The 22,389-nt window shown below is 40.5% G+C and overlaps 1 protein-coding gene across 2 annotated transcripts in view; it reads left to right on the top strand.

Moving 5' to 3' along the window:
* The window catches only part of lama3 (laminin, alpha 3), a 376,808-nt gene extending 355,236 nt beyond the window's left edge, over positions 1-21,572 (top strand). For both annotated transcript variants that reach the window (XM_043687604.2, XM_087986754.1), the window contains exons 76-78: positions 6,028-6,118; positions 10,571-10,690; positions 17,338-21,572. In XM_043687604.2, the coding sequence (XP_043543539.2) occupies positions 6,028-6,118; positions 10,571-10,690; positions 17,338-17,483 (357 nt within the window). In that variant the 3' untranslated portion in view covers positions 17,484-21,572. The remainder of the gene's footprint in view (positions 1-6,027; positions 6,119-10,570; positions 10,691-17,337) is intronic.
* Positions 21,573-22,389: the final 817 nt, after the last annotated feature.

The following is a 22,389-nucleotide window of genomic DNA, read 5'->3' as shown; positions in this document are numbered from 1 at the left end:
TGTGGATATGTTACACTTGGTGTCCTCTTCCAAATCATATTTCTAAAGAACAGTTGCAGGCCCAGCATCAACCCTTACGGCACCCTGCTTACCACTGATCTCCAACCAGAGAAACACCCATTTATCCCAACTCTCTGCTTCCTATTGGTTAACTAGTCCTTTATTCATGCTAGTACATTCCCGCAACTCCATGCTTTCTTATCTTATGGATGAGTCTTTTATGCAGCACCTTATTGAACGCCTTCTGGAAATCCAAGTATACAACATTCACCTGTTCCCCTCCATTCACTACGCTTGTTACATCCTCAAACGTCTCCAGTCAGTTTGTCAAACATGACCTTCCCTTCCTAAATACATGCTGCGTCTGCCTGATGGAACCCTTTCATAGAGTCTAGAGATGTACAGCATGGAAACAGACCCTTCGGTCCAACTCGTTCATGCCGACCAGATATCCCAACCCAATCTAGTCCCACCTGCCAGCACCCGGCCCATATCCCTCCAAACCCTTCCTATTCATATACCCATCCAACTGCCTTTTAAATGTTGCAATTGTACCAGCCTCCAACCCTCCCTCTGGCAGCTCATTCCATACACGTACCACCCTCTGCATGAAAAAATTGCCCCTTGGGTCTCTTTTATATCGTTCCCCTCTCACCCTAAATTATGCCCTCTAGTTCTGGACTCCCCTACCCCAGGGAAAAGACTTTGCCTATTTACCTGATCCATGCCTCTCATAATTTTGTAAACCTCCGTAAGGTCACCTCTCAGCCACTGTCGCTCCAGGAAAAACAGCCTCAGCCTGTTCAGCCTGTTCCTATCGCTCAAATCCTCCAACCCTGGCAACATACATGTAAATCTTTTCTGAACCCTTTCAAGTTTCACAACATCTTTCCAATAGGAAGGAGACCAGAATTGCATGCAATATTCCAACAGTGGCCTAACCAATGTCCTGTACAGCCGCAACATGACCTCCCAACTCCTGTACTCAATACTCTGACCAATAAAGGAAAGCATACTAAATGCCTTCTTCATTATCTTACCTCCCTGCGACTCCACTTTCAAGGAGCTATGATTCTGCACTCCAAGGCCTCTTTGTTTAGCAACACTCCCTAGGACCTTACCATTAAGTGTATATGTCCTGCTAAGATTTGCTTTCCCAAAATGCAGCATCTCTCATTTACCTGAATTAAACTCTATCTACCACTTCTCCATCCAGATGTCTCACTATTTCTTCTTTAAAGAAAGCCTCCAGCATTTTCCTGCTACAAATGTTAAACTAACTGGCCTATAGTTACCTGCCTTTTGCCTACACCTTTTTTTTACTCAGTGGCATGACATTCATGGTTTTCCAGTCTGCCAGGGCCTGCCCAGAATCCCGTGAATTTTGGTAAATTACCACTAATGCATCTGCTATAACTTCCGCCATTTCTTTCAGCACCCTGGGTTGCAGTCCATCAGGACCAGGGGACTTATCTACCTTTAGACTCTCAAGTTTACTCAACACTACTCCTTTAGTGATAAAGTTAAAAATCACACAATACCAGGTTATAGTTCAACAGGTTTAATTGGAAGCACACTAGCAATTAAACCTGTTAGACTATAACCTGGTGTTGTGTGATTTTTAACTTTGTACACCCCAGTTCAACGTCGGCATCTCCAAATCATGACCTTTAGTGATAACAATTGAATTGAGGTCCTCACCTCCCATCATATCCTTAACATCATTCTTTGGCATGTTAGACACATCATCCACTGTGAAGACTGATACAAAATAGTTATTCAAGACCCCAGCCATCTCAGAATTACCCAATATTAATTCCCCTTTCTCATCCTGCAAGGGATTTACTCCACTTTAGCCACCCTTTCCATTTTATATATTTATAAAAACTTTTCCCAACTGTTTTTATATTCTGTGCTAATTTGCATTCAAAATCTATCTTTCCTTTCTTTATTGATCTCCAGGTGTGATTAGATCTGAAGATGTAGAAGCAGAATTAGACCATTCAGCCATCAATTCTGTTCTACCATTCAATGAGATAATGGCTGATGTAATAATTCCCAACTCCATTTTCTGCCTTCTCCATTTGGCCCTTGATTCTCTAAAAACCTGTCTGTTTTGGCCTTGAATATATTTAATGACCCAACTTCCACAGCTCTCTGCGATAAAGAATTCCACAAATTCATTCCCTTCTGAGAGAAGAAATTCTTCCTCATCTCTGTATTAAATTGGAAACCCCTTATTCTGAGATTCTGCCCACTGGTCCTAGACTTCCTCACAAGGGGGAGCAGCTTTTCCACATTTACCCTGTCAAGTCCCCTAAGAAATTCCTGTAAATTCCAATGAGTACAGGCTCAATCTAAACAACCTCACCTCCATACCTGGAATTAGCCTAGTCAACCTTCTTTGATTGTCCCCAATGCCAGTCTATCTTTCCTTAGATAAAGGGCCCAAAACTGTTCATAGAATTCCAACCATTGTCTGACTAGTACATTGTACAGTTTTAGTAAAACCTCCCAGTTTTACACTCCATTCCCTTTGAAGTAAAGACCAACAATTCATTTGCCTTCTTATTATCCATTGAACTTGGATAAGTTAACTTTTTGTGATTCAGGACTCCCAAATCCCTCTGTTCTATAGTTTCCTGCAGTCTTTCTCCATTGGAATAATGTTCAGCTCCTCCATTTTTTCTTGCCAAATTGTATGACCTCACATTTTCCCACATGGTATTTCAAGATCCAAGTTTTTACCTCACTTAACCTGTCTATATTCCTTTGCAGGCTGTTTGTGTCATCCTCACCATTTACCTTCCCACCTATTTTTGTGTCATCCACAAACTTGGCTAAAGAACATTCACTTTTCTCCTCCAAATAATTAATGGCCTCAGCATTGATCACTGTGGCATTCCACTAGTTACAGGCTGCCAACCTCACAAACTTTGAATAGGCTGCCATCCTGAAAATGCACCCCTTATCCCAACTCTGCCTTCTATCAGTTAGCCTATCGTGTATCCATGCTAATGTGCTATCTCCAGCACCATGGACTCTTATTAAATAGCCTATGGTGTGGTGCCTTATCAAACTCCTTCCTAAAATCCAAACATATAAGATCTACTGCTTCACCTTTATGTATATTTTTCAAAACCTTCTGAAAGGATTCTAATAATTTATTTTGTCAGGTGAATTGTTCAGTCATCTCTACTGTAGCCAGAAGTTAATTTTCTGAGCTCATTACTTTGGTCTTACCCACAATAAAATCAAGACTAATCACCAATTTCCAAATTAGAACCATTTTTCCACCACTCAGTCGGACTGAAAAGCCATGAGACTGTCAGGACTTTGGTGAACAAAAGGGAATTGTTCATTGCTCCAGGATTGCTTCCTTTCAATTACTTTCTAATGCCTGCATCAATTATTTACCATCAGGCCATACACAAAACATTATTGTCTAGAAAAAAGCTCTGATGAGTTTTAATGCTTGCTTTTTACTTTGTCTATAAATAATTGCAGTCTTTTTGATGAGCAGGAAAAGTTGCAAAGAACTGAAATAACCTTGCAGAATATTGTCAATTTGAAGAACGTGCAAGAGACTATCAAAGCCAATGTGATTAGATCAGCCCTTATATTCTTAATAATTTTTATAATTGCTTAGTTACTTGTGATGTTACACATGATATCCACTTGGTGCAGTATGTGGAGCTTTCATGCATGAACTATGGCTTTAAGCACTCTGCTGGAGACTTGAGCAAAAATCTAGGCTGTCACTTCACTGCCAAGGCAAAAGTGAGGACTGCAGATGCTGGCAACCAGAGTTAGATCAGAGTGGTGCTGGATAAGCACAACAGGTCAGGCAGCATCCTAATGAAGGGCTTTTGCCCGAAATTTCGATTTTCCTGCTCATCAGATGCTGCCTGACCTGCTGTGCTTATCCAGCACCACTCTGATCTAAACTTCACTGCCAATACTTGATATTCTGAAAGCCCATTGCATGAAGAAAAACAAATCTGAAATGTAAAGGCAGAGGGACTGAGTCTCAAAATGTATTTACATTGTTGAAATGTTAATCATCTGACAGCAACAAAAGGTGAAGCTCCCTTATCTAAAGAATAAGCAATTATAATAGGTCTGTTATATACCACTGGAAGAGAAGAAAATAATGATGAAGATGGTTACACCACACTGAAACTTGCTGAGATGCGGTGCATCAATGGCCTCTCCCAAATATGTGGAAGTGCCCAAATAATGAGATTTAACAGGATGAATAGTAATGCTGTTGTGTCAGCCAATGAGTTGGATACATATATATATAATTATCTATAATATCCATAATAATCTATTATTCCTGTAAGTACTCTTACATTGACTTAAATAATCTTTCAATTGTAGAACACTAATGACAGAATAATGGTGCATGCTTACTTTGCCTTTCGCTTGTACATGTAATTAAATTCCTTCCATCCCCATTGCTGAGACATAAGCTCATTATTCTTGACAACCAACTATCAATCACAGGCTGCTAACCTCATTAAATTGCTTCATTGCCTTTGTACAGTTTATTAAACATTTTCAAGACTTTGAAGAAGCATTAATTAATATGTTTCACTCTTGAGACTTGTTTTGTAGATACATATAAAATTATTGTGAAAGAGTAGCAATGAATGTTTGGGTTAGTGATAAAATAGCAACCGAATCATGGCTGGTTTACTTATTATTTAAAATACTTCAGCTTTACTTCTCATTTCTCAAAATGTTTGTTTTTTGCTGAACAGCACAATTATTAGTGTTGTTATCTTGGCCCTCTTAATGTTATCTTTAATTCGACGTGATGGAGAATGCAAAGCTCAGTGGTCAGAACACTGATAGATATCAAGCTTGAGCATGCATGTGGGCTCCCTGCAATTTCTATTTCAGGAACGAACAAAATCCTTGCAAAAACAGAAATTGCTGGGAAAGCTCAGCAGGTCTGGCAGCATCTGTGGAGAGAAAACAGAGTTAATATTTCAGGTCCCGTGACCACCTTCAGGACTGACTGCAGCTAGGAAAAGGTTGACATATATGCTGAAGGTGGAGTAGGGGGAGGGGAAATGTGTAAACAATAGATTGGAAATGAAGCCTAGAGAGAGAACAACACTTGCACAGATAAGGAATGAAAGGTCAACCTGAGGGAATCAAGCTTTCTAGTTGGTAGCTGACATTGGGAGATGGGTGTGGTAACATCTGTGTGATGACAAGATCTGGTGTGTAGATTTTGGTTAAGGACATGAGAAAAGGTTGATAATCTAAAATTAGAATATCCTTTATTGTCATGTGTACTCAAGTACAGGAGTACAATGAAAAGTTTTTACAATAGCTGCCTCTAATGGCACTATCTTAGGTACAAGTACCTAGATACAAATCTTAGATACAAAAGAGGAATTTAAAAAGTAGTTGCATTACGTTACAGTGTTCAAAGAATAAGTTAAAAATTTAGAATTAACAAAAAACTAGAACCAAAAAAGTGACCATGAAGCTGTTGCATTGTAATGACAAAAACTGGTTATTGGAAGAAAGACTTGCATTAACACAACACTTTTGCAAACGCAAGCTATGCCAGTGCTATATATCAGCAAAATGAGTGCTTCTACTGTTGTAGTGTAGGACACATGGCAGCCAGTTTTCCCAGAGCCAGATCCCACAAATAGCTTTGAATAGATAATTCTTTTCTGTGGTGTTAATTGAAGAATATATGTAACAGGGAGAACTCCCCAGCTCCTCCTTGTAACTGTGATGTAGGAACTTCTACATCAAATTGACAAAGTAGACAATGTCCTGGTTGACATCTGATGTGAAGAGTTTGGATGGAAACCTGTTTTCTTTACACAGTTTGGACTTGTGTGTGATCTAGTCCCACAACTGCTCTGGGTTTTTGCTCTACTGGAATGTAACTCTGAGCTAAACAAAACTACTTTCTTGCAATGCTTTCAACGTGCAGAAAACAAAGGTTAGTTTTCTTGAAAAATTAACAAAGCATTTTAAAATTTCTATTTTCAGGTTACTGTCCATGTAAACAATGGAGCTGGTGATTTCAACACATCGGTCACACCTCAGTCACTGTGTGATGGACAGTGGCACAGAATAGTAGGTGAGTATCCTTCACTTTAATTCACAGTGCTGAATAAAGCAACCAGGAAATATTTTAAATACAGACAAGTTCAGAATAAAATGGCAGATCTACTGCAACGTTGATTGGAAGCACTTTTTAAAATATCAATATTTATTATATAAGACTGAAAACATATCCATTATCGAGCAGTACATTCACTAGAGATCTGACAGGTTTGGCAGCAGCAGATTTCAGAGGATCAGTTCAGGTGGAATTCAATGATGATGAAATAGAATAACATAGAATATCCTTTATTGTCATTGTTTATTGGGAGATAGAAGAATCAAAGTTGGAGAAGAAGTGAGGTGAAATTTGTGCCTTGAAGCTGGAGTTAGGTGAGGATGTGAGGCACAGTTTCCAATCATCCTGGAATCACCAGGATTTCTCTAGAATCTAAGATTTCTTTGACATGGTCAGTGGGATTATTGGTTGGTTCCAATATTGACTTGGCACAGGCATGATGGGTGTCATAATGGGACCCCTTCTGTGCTGTACCATTTTACACAGAACATAGAACATTACAGCGCAGTACAGGCCTTTCAGCCCTCGATGTTGCGCCGCCCTGTCATACTATGAGAAAACTTTTACTTTCTGCAAATATTTATCTCAGTTCTGCAAACACTTCTCTCCTCAAAATTGCAAATAAGTGCATGGAACAGATTTATAGAAACATAAGATTTTGTTTGGTCATCAATCTAAAATAACAAAAGTAAATATTTAGGAATACTTATTCTTTAAATTTGTTTGCATGATGAGGGCATCATTGGCTGGGCAAGCATTTAGTGCCCATTGCTAACTGTCCTGTTGAAGTCGTCTTGAATTGTTGCAGCCTTTGGGGTTTAGGGACATTCAAGGTGCTGTTAGGATGGGAGTTGCAGGATTTTGAACCAGCAAACTCCCTTCGCAATAACATTGGTAGCAATAACGTTTCTGTGTGTTTTCCACATGGAAAATCTCTCACATTTTTAAATACCCAGATGACAATACATTTCTGTTGTTTCTTTTTATTGTTATTATAAATCATAGAACAGTACAGCACAGTACAGGCCCTTCAGCCCTTGATATTGCGCCGACCTTTTATCCTACTCTAAGATCAGACTAACCTACATCCCCTTCATTGTACTATCTTCTATGTGCCTATCCAAGAGTCGCTTAAATGCCCCTAATGTATCTGACTCTACTACCACTGCTGGCTGTGCATTCCACACACCCACCACACTCTGTGTAATGAACCTACCTCTGACATCTCCCCTAAACCTTCCTCCAATCACATTAAAATTATGCCCCCTCGTGATAGCCATTTCCATCCTGGGTAAAAGTCTCTGGCTATCTACTCTATCGATGCCGCTTATCATCTCGTACAACTCTATCAAGTCAGCTCTCATCCTACTTTGATCCAATAAGAAAAGCCCTAGCTCCCTCAACCTTTCTTCATAAGACATGCCCTCCAGTCCTGGCAGCATCTTGGTAAATCTCCTCTGCATCCTCTCTAAAGCTTCCATATCCTTCATATAATGAGGCGATCAGAACTGAACACAATATACAAAGTGTGGTCTAACTAGGGCTCTACAGAGATGCAGCATAACCTCGTGGCTCTTAAACTCAATCCCCCCTGCTAATGAAAGCCAACACACCATACGGCTTCTTAACAAACCTGTCAACTTGGGTGGTAACTTTGAGGGATCTATGGACATGGACCCCAAGATCCCTCTGTTCCTCCACACTCCAAGAATCTTGCCTTTACTTCATATTCTGCATTCAAATTCAACCTTTCAAAATGAATCACTTCACACTTTTCCAGGTTAACTCAATCTGCCACTTATCAGCCTATTGTGCATCTTGTCAGTGTCCTGTTGCAACCTACAACAGCTCTCCACACTATGTACCACTCCACTAACCTTCATGTTATCAGCAAATTTACTAACCCACCCCTCCACTTCCGCATCTAAGTCATTTATAAAAACCACAAAGAGCAGAGGTCCCAGAACAGATCCCTGCGGATCACCACTGGTCACCAAGCTCCAGGCTAAATACTTTCCATCAACCTCTACCCTCTGTCTTCTATGGGCCAGCCAATTCTGTATCCAGACATCCAGATTTTCCTGTATCCCATGCCTCCTTACCATCTGAATACCCCTACCATGGAGAACCTTATCAAACGCCTTGCTAATATCCATGTACAGCATAACCACAGCTGTACCTTCATCAGTGTGCTTTGTCACACCCTCAAAGAATTCAATAAGTTTTGTGAGGCATGACCTGCTCCTCATAAAGCCATGCTGACTATGTCTAATCAAACTATGGTTTTCCAAGTATCCATTAATCGTGTCTCTCAGAATCCTCTTCAACACTTCACCCACCACAAACATGAGACCGACTGGTCTGTAATTGTCAGGATTATCCTTATTACCTTTCTTGAACAAGGGAATAACACTTGCCACCCTCCAACCATCTGGCACTACTTCAGTGGATAATGAGGACACAAAGATCTTCACCAAACACGCAGCAATCTCTTCCCTCAGTTGCTGTAGAAACCTAGGGTATATCCCATCTGACACAGGGGATTTATCTATCCTTATGATTTTCAAAATTTTCAGCACATCCTCCTTCTTAACATCAACCTGTTCAAGCATATCAGTTTGTTTCACACTGTCCTCAGTAATATCAAGGTCCCTCTCAGTAGTGAATACTGAAGCAAAGTATTCATTAAGGACCTCCCCTACCTCCTAAGACTCCAGGTACAAGTTCCCTCCACTATCCCTGATCGGCCCTACCCTCACTCTGGCCATCCTCTTGTTCCTCACATAATTGCAGACTGCCTTCGGGTCTTCCTTAATCCTCCCTGTTAAAGCTTTTTCATATCCCCTTTCAGCTCACCTAAATCCATTCTTCAGTTCCTTCCTGGCTACCTTGTAACTCTCTACAGCCCTGTCTGACCGTTGCCTCCTGAACCTTAAGTAAGCTTCCTCCTTCCTCTTGATGAGATATTCCACACCCCATCCAAGATTCTTTCAACCTACCATCTCTTGCCCCAGTGGGACAAATCTGTCCAGCACTATCAGCAATTGTTCCCCATACAACTTCCACATTTCTGTTGTGCATTTCCCTGAGAATATCTGTTCCCAATTTAGGCACCCCAGTTCCTGCCTAATAGCATTGTAATTCCCCCTCCTCTAATTAAACACTTTCCCATACCGTCTGCTCCTATCCCTCTCCATGACTATAATAAAGGTCAGGGAGTTGTGATCACTATCACCGAAATGCTCTCCCATTGAGAGATCTGACACCTGGCATGGTTTGTTACCAAGCACCAAATCCAATATGGCCTCCTCTCTAGTTGGTCTATAAAATTGATCCATCCAAACAATTTGAACCAAGGAGATTCCAATAAATATTAGAAAAGTTAAAGTTACCCATGACAACATGTTACTTCTGCACATTTCCAATATCTAACTCCCAATCTGACCGTTTCCTTGTCAGAAAAGTGTGAGGCAGACAAAAACACAGACTTGTATTCATTTAGAGTCTCTCAAACTGCAAAATATTCTAATACAATAAAACAAAGAACTGCAGATGCTGGAGTAGGCCTGACACCATTTGTACGAAGAAAGCAGAGTTAATGTTTTGAATCCAGTGATTCTACATCATTATGGTAGCTCAGTGGTTACCATTGCTGCCTCACAGTGCCAGGGACCCAAGTTTGATTCCACTTTGGGTGATTATCTGTCAGGAGTTTGCATGTTCTCCCTGTGTCTGCATGGGTTTCCACTAGATGCTCTGGTTTCCTCCCACAGTCCAAATATGTGCAGGTTAGAAGGATTGGCTACAGTAAATATAGGGTTATGGAATAGGGCTGGGGTCTGGGTGGAAAATCGATGCAGACCGATGAGCCACACGGCCTCTTTTTGCACTGTAGGGATTGTATATTACAAAATGGTTTACTTCCAACTAAGTATTTTTGAAGTAAGGTAGGAAACCACATCAACAAATTGGTGCATAGTAATCTCTCTCAAACAGATGACCATATTGCCCAGATAATCTGTTATGGTATTGTTGGTTCAGGGACCAACATTGGCTGAGGACATTGAACAAATATTAATTGTTATTTGCAATGATAATTAAAAATTAGCATATGTCCAAATGTTCACAGCTGTATCAAATACATGAAAGAAAATTTGAATTCATGCTTCACCCAAGTGTCAAAGTGCTTAAAGCAAACAGGAAGAGAAGGAAACAAATTAACCTGTTCCACCATTTAAATACATCATGGACGATACATATCTGACCTGCTTACCTGCCTTGGTTCCAGAACTCCAAACCCTCACCCAACAAAAGGCACTTTGAATCTCAGTTTTAGTTGCCTATGTTTTACATCCAAAGAAGTACTTTCTGAAGTGTAATTATTGTTCTTTGTTTTATATTCTAACACAGTAATTAAAAGAAATAATGTGGTGCAACTTGATGTGGACACAGAACGTGACCATGTTGTAGGACCTGCTGCTTCACTTTCCACTGATACTGCCGACCCTCTCTACGTTGGTGGCATCCCAGGTAAGAAGCTTGTTGTAAAGAGAAAATTCATTATTTTGAGATTTGCCCTGGTCATTGCACCTGTTCATCTCACCTGAACATATAATTGTTAGTTCACGTAATGGCATATGTGTAAGTACATTTATATTGTGCCTTTAAAATCAAAAAGCATCCCAAGTCACTTCCCAGAAATGTTATCCAACAAAATGTGATACCATAAGACAGATTGCATGGGAAGAGATTTGTAATAAGTATAAATGTCAGTACAGACCCAATAGGTTGAATGGCTCGTTTGCCCTATATATTCAAAATAATGTATCCATGATTAAATGTTGTTTTCTTTGAAGCACTTCCTACAATTGTTCACATTAAAATAGGCAGTGCCTTGCAGGGGATGATTGAGTGCATTTGATCATGGAGCTTTCTGTACATGGCATGATGGAATGTTTGAGCTACCTAGAAAGTATTAGATTATAGTAAACAAATTGAGTCTTTGAGCTAAAATGTCTAATTCGTTGGTTTATTTGTCAATTCTCAATATTACAATGGGAATAGAATAAAAGAGTCATGGTATTGTGGAGACTGTTGACAATGTTTGTGGATGTTTGCACCCCATTTTTAGTTATTTGAGAAACCTTTTGTTGTGTTTTTGGTTGCACTTCAGCACCATGCTCCTGATCTCTGATATGGAAGGGGGGGGTGCAAGTTGGAGCACTTCCCACTGGGTCTACTCCTGGGCCTGGCCAAAATGGCCATCAAACAGTTCCAAGCAGCAGGTTGTGGAGGGGGTTGTAGTTACTGACTATCTTCCCCTCTTCTGTAACTACACCATACCAACATTCTCGAAGCTTTCAGAGAGAGAGGTGGGCACCGCAGCGGCTGATGGAATGCCATATTTCCCCCCTCCAACTCCATTTTGATTAGTTTCCTCCCCTTCTTCCCACCCTTCCCTCACTTTTGTTGTCAATGCACTGTCCCTGATGGACTTTGCCTATAAATTGATAATTGAAGTAGAAACACAAGTGATTTAATGATGGAGGATTCAGGGAAAAATTAACACGGGTGATTTAATGGTGGAAAAAAGACTTTCAGTGGTACATGAAAGCATGCCTGGATGTGAAAGAGATAAGAGTTAGGAAATACTGCATCTGTACAAAACCTTGATATCACATCTGGAATTCAGTTGATATAATGACATTGAAAGCAGTTCAGAGAAGGTTCACTAACTATTCCTGGGACGAAGAAAGATTTAACAGTTGATATCTTTTGAAGTTAATGAGACTGAAAGGTAATCTTATTGAAACATAAAAGATCCTGATGGGACTTCACAAGGTAGTTCCTGAAAGATCTCTCCCTCTGTCGGATACTCTAGAACTAAGGATAAACAGTTTAAGGATAAAAGGTCTCACTTTAAAGACTGATGAGGAGAATTTCTCTTCTGAAGGCTGTTTAACTGTGCAGCAGAGGTTAGTCGTTGAGTGTATTCAAAGCTGATTTGATGCATTTTTAATCGACAAAGGAGTCAAGGATTATGGAAATTGGAGTTCAGAGTCATTGAGTCATAAAATCATAAGCATGGAAACAGACCTTTTGGTCTACGATGCCCATGTTCCCAAACTAAACTAATCTCAGCTGCCTGCATTTGGCCCATATCCCACCCAACATTTTCCTATTCATGTACTTATGCAAATGTCTTTTAAGTGTTGTAATTGTACCTGCATCCACCACTTCCTCAGGACGTTCAATACACACATGAACCACTCTCCATGTATAAAGTTGTCCCTCATGTCCTTTTTAAAACTTTCTCCTCTTGTCTTAAAAATATGCCCCCTAGTTTGAACCCTCTCGCCCTAGGGAAAAGACACTTGCTATTCACTTTAACTGTGCCCTCATCATTTTATAAACCTCTATACGCTCAACCTCCTACGCTCCAGTTAAAAAAAATCCAGCCTCTAGCCTACTTTTATAACTAAACCCTCTATTACCGGCAACATCCTGATAAATCTTTTCTGAACCCTCTCCAATTTAATTATATCTTATAGCAGGGTAACCAGAACAGCACACAGTACTCCAGAAGTGGCCTCACCAGTGTCCTGATAAACTTCAACTCCTAGACTCAAAGGTCTAGGCAATGAAGGCAAGCGTCCTAAATGCATTCTTAACTACCCTGTCTACCTGTGGCACAAATTTCAAAGAATTATGCACCTAAATCTCTCTGTTCTACGATACTACCCAGGGCCTTACCATTAATTGTATAAGTCCTGCCTTTGTTTGTTTTATCAAAATGCAATACCTCGCATTTATCCAAATTAAACTCCATCTGCCACTCCTCAGCTCATTATCCCAATTGATCAAGAACTCTTTGTAATCTTAGACTACAAAGAATCAGCCCTGATTTAATGGAATGGCAGATGAGGTTCAGGGGCTGAATGGTCTACTCTCTCTCCTAAGTCCTATGTTCTATTTGTATATAGTGAACTGAGAGTGTAGGAAACTTAAATTGCACCAGCACCCCCAACATGAAAAAGGGTTATCTTCATTCTTTATGCTTCCTCCATCCTATCACAACAACTTCTAAGTGCTATAAGACAACTTCACAACCCAATGCCAATGTGTTGCGATTATTGAACTCACAGAAGGGCATATGATGCAACCAGGTAATTAGTACTTCAATGAGCAATTTACTTTAGAGTGACCCTTCTTAATCTGGAGAATGTGATGTGGTTTGAAGGATGTGCAAAAAAAGGGGACAGGACATCAGCAAGATATTTTCACTGATGTCAAGGAATTTATTGCATTTACATAGCTTTTTCCTCAATCTAAAAATTTCCAGCCATAGAGCCATGGAGACATACAGCATGGAAACAGACCCTTCAGTCCAACTCGTCCATGCTGACCAAATATCCCAACCTAATCTAGTCCCATTTGCCAGCACTCGGCCCATATCCCTCTAAACCCTTTCTATTCATATACCCCTCCAGATACCTTTTAAATGCTGTAATTGTACCAGTCCCCATCACTTCCTCTGGAAGCTCATTCCATACATGAGCCCTTTGTGGAAAGGCTGCCCCTTAGGTCCCTTTTAATTTGTTTCCCTCTCACCCTAAACCTATTAAGCACTTTGGAAGTGTAGCCACGGTAGAAATGTGGTTGCCAATTTGCATGCAGCAAACTCCCATAAGACTATAAGACATAGGAACAGGAGTAGACCATTTGGCCCCTTGGGCCTAATTCACCATTGAACAGGATTATGGCTGATACAACTTTTCTCATGTTCACTTCCCTGTCCTTTTTCCCCATAACCCTGGATTCCCCTAGTGAGATCAAGAATCTATCAATCTCAGCCTTAAATATACATAAGGACTCCACTATAAACAACATTGTGAAAATGACCAGATAATCTGATTGTAGTTCAGGGATCAATATTAGGTAAAATGCCCTCTGGTTCATTATTCCACACAAAATAAGAGAAAGAATGCCCTTCATAATATAAGGAAATATATTTTTCTAATATATTTTAGTACATATTGTCTTAAAGTTTTGACATGGGGTTTTGAGTGAATTATAAGACCATAAGGTAGAAGAGCAGAATTAGATCATTTGGCCCATTGAGTCTGCTCCTCTATTCAATCATGGCCAATACATTTCTCAACTTCATTCTCCCTGCAACCTTTGTTCCCTTTACTAATCAAAATTTGTAATCTACCTCTTCCTTAAATACACTCAATGACTTGACCTTCACAGCTGTTTGTGGCAATGAGTTCCAAAGATTCACCACCCTCTGGCTGAAGAAATTCTCCCTCATTTCAGTTCAAATCGTTGACTGTTCACTCGAAGGCTGTGCCTTTGTGTCGTAGTCTCTCCTAGTGGAAATGTCTTCTCCATGTCCACTCTATCCAGGCTCTCAGTATTCTGTAAGTTTTGATTAGATCCTGCCCCCCCCACCGCACCCCTCCAACCCATTACTTCCAAACTCCATTGAGTACAGACCCAGAGTCCTCAACTGTTCCTCGTGTGACAAGTCTGTCATCCCTGGTATCTTCCTTCTTAACTTCCCCTTGACACCCTCTAAGGCCAGTACATCTTTCCTTAGATACAGGGTCAAAAACTGCTTGCAATATTTCAAATGAGGTCTGACCAGAGACTTCTCCAGCCTCAGCAATACATCCCTGATCTTGTATTCTGGTCTTCTTGAAATAAATGCTAACACTGGACTTCAGTAAGGCATTCAACAAAGCTCCCCATAGGAGACTAGTTAGCAAGGTTAGACCTCATGAAACACAGGGAGAACTAGCCATTTGGATACAGAACTGGTTCAAAGGTAGAAGACAGAGGGTGGAGGGTTGTTTTTCAGACTGGAGGCCTGTGACCACAAGGATCGGTTCTGGGTCCACTACTTTTCATCATTTATATAAATGATTTGGATGTGAGCATAATAGGTATTGTTAGTAAGTTTGCAGATGACACCAAAATTTGAGGTGCAGTGGACAGCAAAGAAGGATACCTCAGATTACAATGCGATCATGATCAGTTGGGCCAATGGGCTGAGAAGTGGCATAGAGTCATAGAGATGTACAGCATGGGAAAAAAACCCTCCAGTCCAACCCGTCCACATCAACCAGATATCCCAACCCAATCTAGTCCCACCTGCCAGCACCTGGCCCATATCCCTCTAAACCCTTCCTATTCATATAGCTATCAAAATGCCTTTTAAATATTGCAATTGTACCAGCCTCCACCACTTCCTCTGGCAGCTCATTATATACAAGTACCACCCTCTGCATGAAAAAGTTGCCCCTTAGGTCTCTTTTATATCTTTCCCCTCTCACCCTAAACCTATACCCTCTAGTTCTGGACTCTCCCACCCTGGGTAAAAGACTTTGTCTATTTATCCTATCCATGTCCCTCATAATTTTGTAAACCTCTATAAGGAGACCCCTCAGCCTCCGACGCTCCAGGGAAAACAGCCCCAGCCTGTATAACCTCTCCATATAGCTCAAATCCTCCAACCCTGGCAACATCCTTGTAAATCTTTTCTGAACCCTTTCAAGTTTCACAACATCTTTCCGATAGGAAGGAGACCAGAATTGCACGCAATATTCCAACAATGGCCTAACCAATGTCCTGTACAGCTGCAACATGACCTCCCAACTCCTGTACTCAGTACTCTGACCAATAAAGGAAAGCATACCAAACGCCTTCTTCATTATCTTATCTCCCTGCGACTCCACTTTCAAGGAGTATGAACCTGCACTCCAAGGTCTCTTTGTTCAGCAACACTCCCTAGGACCTTACCATTAAGTGTATAAGTCCTGCTAAGATTTGCTTTCAAAAATACATCACCTCGCATTTGTCTGAATTATACTCCATCTGCCACTTCTCAGCCCATTGGCCCATCTGATCAAGATTCTGTTGTAATCTGAGATATCCTTCTTCGCAGTCCACTACACGTCCAATTTTGGTGTCATCTGCAAACTTAGTAACTATACCTCTTATGCTTGCATCCAAATCATTTATATAAATGGCGAAAAGTAGAGCATCCAGCAGTGATCCTTGTGGTACTCCACTGGTCACAGGCCTCCAGTCTGAAAAACAACCCTCCACCACCAACCTCTGTCTTCTACCTTTGAGCTAGCTCTGTATCCAAATGGAGTTTAATTTAGATAAATGTGAGGCGCTGCATTTTGGGAAAGCAAATCTTAGCAGGACTTATACACTTAATGGTAAGGTCCTCAGGTGTGTTGCTGAACAAAGAGATCTTGGAGTGCAGGTTCACAGCTGCTTGAAAGTGTAGATAGGATAGTGTGGTAGGCGTTTGGTATGCTTTCCTTTATTGGTCAGCGTATTGAGTACAGGAGTTGGGAGGTCATGTTGCGGCTGTACAAGACATTGGTTAGGCCACTGTTGGAATATTGCGTGCAATTCTGGTCTCCTTCCTATCGGAAAGATGTTGTGAAACTTGAAAGGGTTCAGAAAAGATTTACAAGGATGTTGTCAGGGTTGGAGGATTTGAGCTATATGGAGAGGTTGAATAGGCTAGAGCTGTTTTCCCTGGAGTGTTGGAGGCTGGGGAGGTGACCTTATAGAAGTTTATAAAATATGAGGGGAATGGATAGGATAAATTGACAAAGTCTTTTCCCTGGGGTGGGGGAGTCTAGAACTAGAGGGTATAGGTTTAGGGTGAGAGGGGAAAGATATAAAAGAGACCTAAGAGGCAACGTTTTCACGCAGAGGTTGGTACATTTATGGAATGAGCTGCCAGAGGAAGTGGTGAGGCTAATACACTTGCAACATTTAAAGGGCATCTAGATGGGTATATGAATAGGAAAGGTTAAGAGGGATATGGGCCGGCTGCTGGCAGGTGGGACTAGATTGGATTGGGATATCTGGTCAGCATAGTCAAGTTGGACTGAAGGATTTGTTTCAGTGCTGTACATCTCTACGACTCTATTGCATTTGACTTCCTAACTGACATTAATTTGTATGTTAACCTTAAGAGGATCCTGAACTAGTCCCTTTGAAATTCAGATTTCTGAAGCCTTTCCCTCCCTATTTAGAAAATAGTCTATGCCTATATTCTTCATATATATATATACTCTATTCTGTTAGGTTGTATTTTATGGTTATGTTTTATTCTAAAAAATGTATTCATCTTTTTGTACTTGCAGATAATGTACAGTTACCTCATTTGCCAACTCGTAATCCATTCATTGGCTGCATGGGGGAAGTAGTGATCAACGTGAAGCCAGTATCATTCAAGAAAGCAGTGGCAGTTCATGGTGCTGTTAGTGTGACTCGGTGTCCTGTCATGTAAATCCAGCTACTGTTTGTAACCACAAAGATGTTTTAATCTTCCTGAACTTGATTGTAATAGACAACTAAACCACTGTCAAAATGCAGAATAATTAATTTATTGTAACTTGGACTTTGCATTCTTATCATTTCAGTCAACTGAATTTGACACATTTATGGTTTGGCTTTTCATAACAGCAATTTTTACAATTAAAAGAAAAATGACCCACTAACTTTTTGAAACGCAATGCAAATATTTTATTCCTAATTGGTGCTATATACTGTGGGGCCAAATAAATTACTAAAATTTGCTGCTAATTTTATATTTTCATACTTGAATAATTAAATGCTAAACATATTTCTAAAATAAACATGATTCAACCATCATTATTAAAAGCCTTTCAAATTGTTTTTGGAGAGTAAATGATCTTCTGGAAAGGGAATGTTTTCCCCCATGCATCATCCGATTGGAAACACAGGCAAGGTTCGGCGCAGACACAAATACAGATTATATTTCTTCCTGTGAGCATCTGTCGGACTCTTGAAGCGGTCTTGAGAGTAACAGTGTAGTAGATCGGAACCCAGGACTTGTATCTCTGGCAGTATGCATTGATAGTCCAATGAAATATCCACCAAAATAAGATTAAAAAAAAGGGCCATGATGAGGCCATATTTCTCTCCACGCCTCCACCAGTCAATAAGATCATGCATGATCTCCCTCAACTCCACTGTCTTGTCCTGTCAACATATTCCTCAATCCCCAAAAATTTCATCAACTCCCACTTATCACCTCCAATATTCACTTACTTCACTACCAATGCACAGTGGTGCAATCTGCAAGGTGCACTATAATAACTCACCCAAGACCCCTGCAACAGCACCTTCCAAATCTGTAACCTCCACCACATAGAAAGTCAAGGGTAGTAGATACATGGGAACACCACCAAAAAGAGACACACTATCCTTATTTGGAACTGTATCATGACCTCTTTGCTGTTGATGGGTCAGAATCCTGAAACTCACATCGTAACAGCACTATGGTATCCCTACACTGTAGCAATATAAGAAGACAGCTCACCACCATGTTCTCCTGGGCAATTAGGGATGGCCTGGTCAGCAACATCCACATTTCATGAATGAATGTTTTTAATAGTCCATCTTGAATCTCCTCAAACGATGGAGCATCAGTGGTTAGCACTGCTGCCTCACAGCGCCAGAGACCCGGGTTCAATTCCCGCCTCAGGCGACTCTCTGTGTGGAGTTTGCACATTCTCCCCGTGTCTGCGTGGGTTTCCTCTGGGTGCTCTGGTTTCCTCCCACAGTCCAAAAATGTGCAGATTAGGTGAATTGGCAAAGTCAAATTGCCCGTAGTGTTAGGTGAAGGGGTAAATGTAGGGGAATGGGTCTGGGTGGGTTGCGCTTCGGCGGGTCGGTGTGGACTTGTTGGGCCAAAGGGCCTGTTTCCATACTGTAAGTAATCTAATCTAATCTAATCTAACCTATACCCTCTGGTTGACCATTCCAAAGACTAGGCAAAGGATTAGGTTAAAACGCTATCCCGTATTCCCAATTCCTCTGCCTCTGCTGCATCTGCTCCCAGGAGGACCAGTTCAACCACAGAACACACCAGATGGCTTCTTTCTTTAAATACTGCAATTTCCCCTCCCCCCACCTTATCCGAGATCCAACCTTCCAACTCAGCACTGCCCTCATGCTCTCTCCTACCTGTCCATCTTCCTTTCCACCTATCCACTCCACCCTCCTCTCTGACCTATCACCATTACCCCCACCTCCATTTACCTATTGCACTCTCAGCTACCTCCCCCCCCAGCCCCACCCCCCTCCCATTTATCTCACCATCCCCTCGGCTCACAGCCCATTCCTGATGAAGCGTTTTTGCCCAAAGTGTTGACTCTCCTGCTCCTCGGATGCTGCCTGACCTACCGGCACCACACTCTCAATTCACTCTAACAACACTCTGAGTGATTAGGTTTTTCTCATCTTGTGCCCATCAAGTCAGTCCTGGTCAAAAACAACCACCTGACTATAATAATTGCAATTTCCTGCAATGGCCCATAGCCTAGTTTGCCTTGGCACTGCAGGTGCACATTTAAATATTCTTAAAAAAATATTCAACAACCAACGCCCCTTCTCCTCCCCCAGCCCACCCAAGAATTCTGGAATTCTGGCCAGACTGCTTTATGGAACATGGTGAGAACATGGTAAACTGATGGAGTGGTTGAAGTGACTGGTATTGATGCATTTAAGAGTAAGTTACATAAATACGTGAGAGGAAGGAATGGAAGACTTTGCCACTTGGGTAAGATTAACTAAGGCATGGGACAAACATCACAATAGATCAGTTGTGTCAAAATGACTCTTGTGCTGTAAGTACTTTGTAATTATATTTAAACAGAAACTCATGTTAAATAAAAATGCCTAACATACTTAGCAGGCAGTAAGAATCTGAAGAGAATTAATAGATTAACATTTCAGATAGAGAGGCTAGGGGAAATTCTAACCTGACCCATCCATCAGGAAGCTGTTCGGAATGGATGGAAGATTGTCTCCCAACTCCACTGTCCTACCTTGTCCACATAGCCCTTCATTCCCTAGTGTCACTCTCCACTGAAGTCCATATTGGGCAGGATATAGAACTGATATTCCACTCGACAGGCTGGATTAAAATGCCTCTCCTTTGTGTGAATATCAGCTACAGTATTTACCAAAAACAACAAACAGACCAATCTACACAGATGCAATTGTTATTCTTGAAACATGATTGGTTTCAATTCATTTTAGTCCTCTCCTCTGATACGTTTCTGTAGAGGAGTGTGTTGCGACTGTATAATACATCTCTGGTTTTAGTCTGATATTTACCTGGGAGTTTCAGAAAAGAGTACTACATTTCTGAGAACATATTGAAGGATTCACATGATCACACATGCTATAATGCTACCATGTTACTTTTTGATGAATGAACTAATGGCCAATAATGAACTCCATGTGTAGGAAAAGAGAGGGTTCACAATATATGGATAGATTTAAATCCCAGCTGCCTAATTGAAACCAGTCATGTGGGCAGTTAGCAATAAGCAGGTTATGTCAGCTCAGGGAGAGAATAAGGCACGTGGCTACAGCCATTTTAATTACATTTTGAGACTTCCTGCAGACTCCTCTAGTAAAGACATAGCCTGTGTTCCCATCATCCCCACTTAAGTCTGCGAGATCCAACAACCCTCTCTAAGTCCACACTGACCACCTAATCATTGCTTGCAAATATTGAGTCCCCACCAACTTCAGCCTTGCTCCAGGCGGGAAACAGGCTTGGAGTAATTCAGTGAATTTCAGTGGTTCAGATGACTATAGGTTTTCTGCCTGTGCTGAGAATTGAAATCCATTGCTGCAAAGCCCATTCTAGCTAAAAATCTGCTTCAAACTCTGTTATAATAAAACATCTGAGAGAGAAAATGTGCAATTACATAGCATTTTTCATGTCCTCAAACCACATTATAACCAATTAAGGCTTTCCAAGTATAATTATTGTCTACTAGATATATGACTGCTCCAATATCATCGCTTAATTAGAAAATCATCAAAACTAATTAGCAATAAGTGTCACACCTTTCAGGGTAACATTTAAAACAATACTTACTTTTTATTTGCAATTCATAAAGAAAGATAATTATTTCTAAAGAATGCATATCATAATGGTTTATGATTTATTCATAACAGTATTGGTAAGGAGAACCCCATATTATTCTCAAACTTGAATGAATTGCCCTCCAAAGCTGCCTCCTGATTATTTGAGTTCATCCAAATTTTGCCTGTCACTGCTTAGCAAATTGTGGGAATATGGAAGCTTCTAACTCATTGCAACTGTTGTTGCAATGTAATGTTAACCATTTATTTTCAATGTCATGTCTTTTCCATATCAGACAGAACTTTGTCATGCAACCATTTCAAATATTCACTTTTAGGTTTTGGTGTTGCACTGTCAAAAATGCACTAATGCAAGACATTAGGTGTGCACTTTCATTTACTCATGATCTAGTATTTTTGGTAACTTGTATGATTCCTATCAATTAAATAAAAAAGTGTATTATCTCAACACATTTTGTTTTGTGTGATATATGTCTATTAAATTTTATTAATTAAATGTAGATTGTGACATACTGGATGAGTAATCACCAGTTTATTGCTGTGCAGGCATTGGGTTCAAATCCCGCCAGCTGGTAGAAGTTAAATTCAAATTAATAAACATCAAGAATTGGAAATTAGTTTCAGTAGTGGAGACCATAAAACTATCATTAATTTTCTAAAAAAAACATTTTGGCTACTGTTGGCCTTTAGGGAAGGAAATCTGCTGTCTTACTGTGATGTTTAGTTTTTGTAATAGGAGTTCAGGAAGCAAGTTACCTTGTGAGAAATGTTAAGATTGTGCAGCTTCCAAGCTAGGAAGATAATCCCAACATCCCAGGAACAAATCTGGTAAATGTTTGTTACACTTTCTATGGCAATAATATCTTTCAGGTTGAGGACTCTGGGTCTATGTTCAGAGTTTAGAAGAATGAGGGAGTATTTCATTGAAACTTACAGAATATTGAGAGGCCTAGATCAAGTGGAGGGGAAGAAGATACTTCCACCAATGGAAGAGACTAGGACCCAAGGTCAGAATGAAGGAAATAACCCTGTAGAACTGTGATGAGAAGGAATTTCTTCAGCCTGAAGTTGGTTAATCTGTGCAACTCATTGCCGCAGAGACCTGTGGAGGCTAAGTCATTGATTCTATTTAAAGATAGACAGATTCTTAACTGATAAGGAGATCAAGGGTTATGGGGAGAAGGCAGGAGAAATATATTAGCCATGTTCAAATGGTGAAGCAGACTCGATGGTTCTTTACCTTATGGTCTTCTGATCTTTCCTGA

Source organism: Chiloscyllium plagiosum, unplaced genomic scaffold (genome assembly GCF_037043375.1).
Source record: "Chiloscyllium plagiosum isolate Xiang-an unplaced genomic scaffold, Cpla_swu_hap1 HiC_scaffold_4, whole genome shotgun sequence".
Classification (NCBI taxonomy): Eukaryota; Metazoa; Chordata; class Chondrichthyes; order Orectolobiformes; family Hemiscylliidae; genus Chiloscyllium; species Chiloscyllium plagiosum.
Note: the sequence above shows the minus strand (reverse complement) of the source record. Positions and strands in the feature narration are given on the sequence as shown.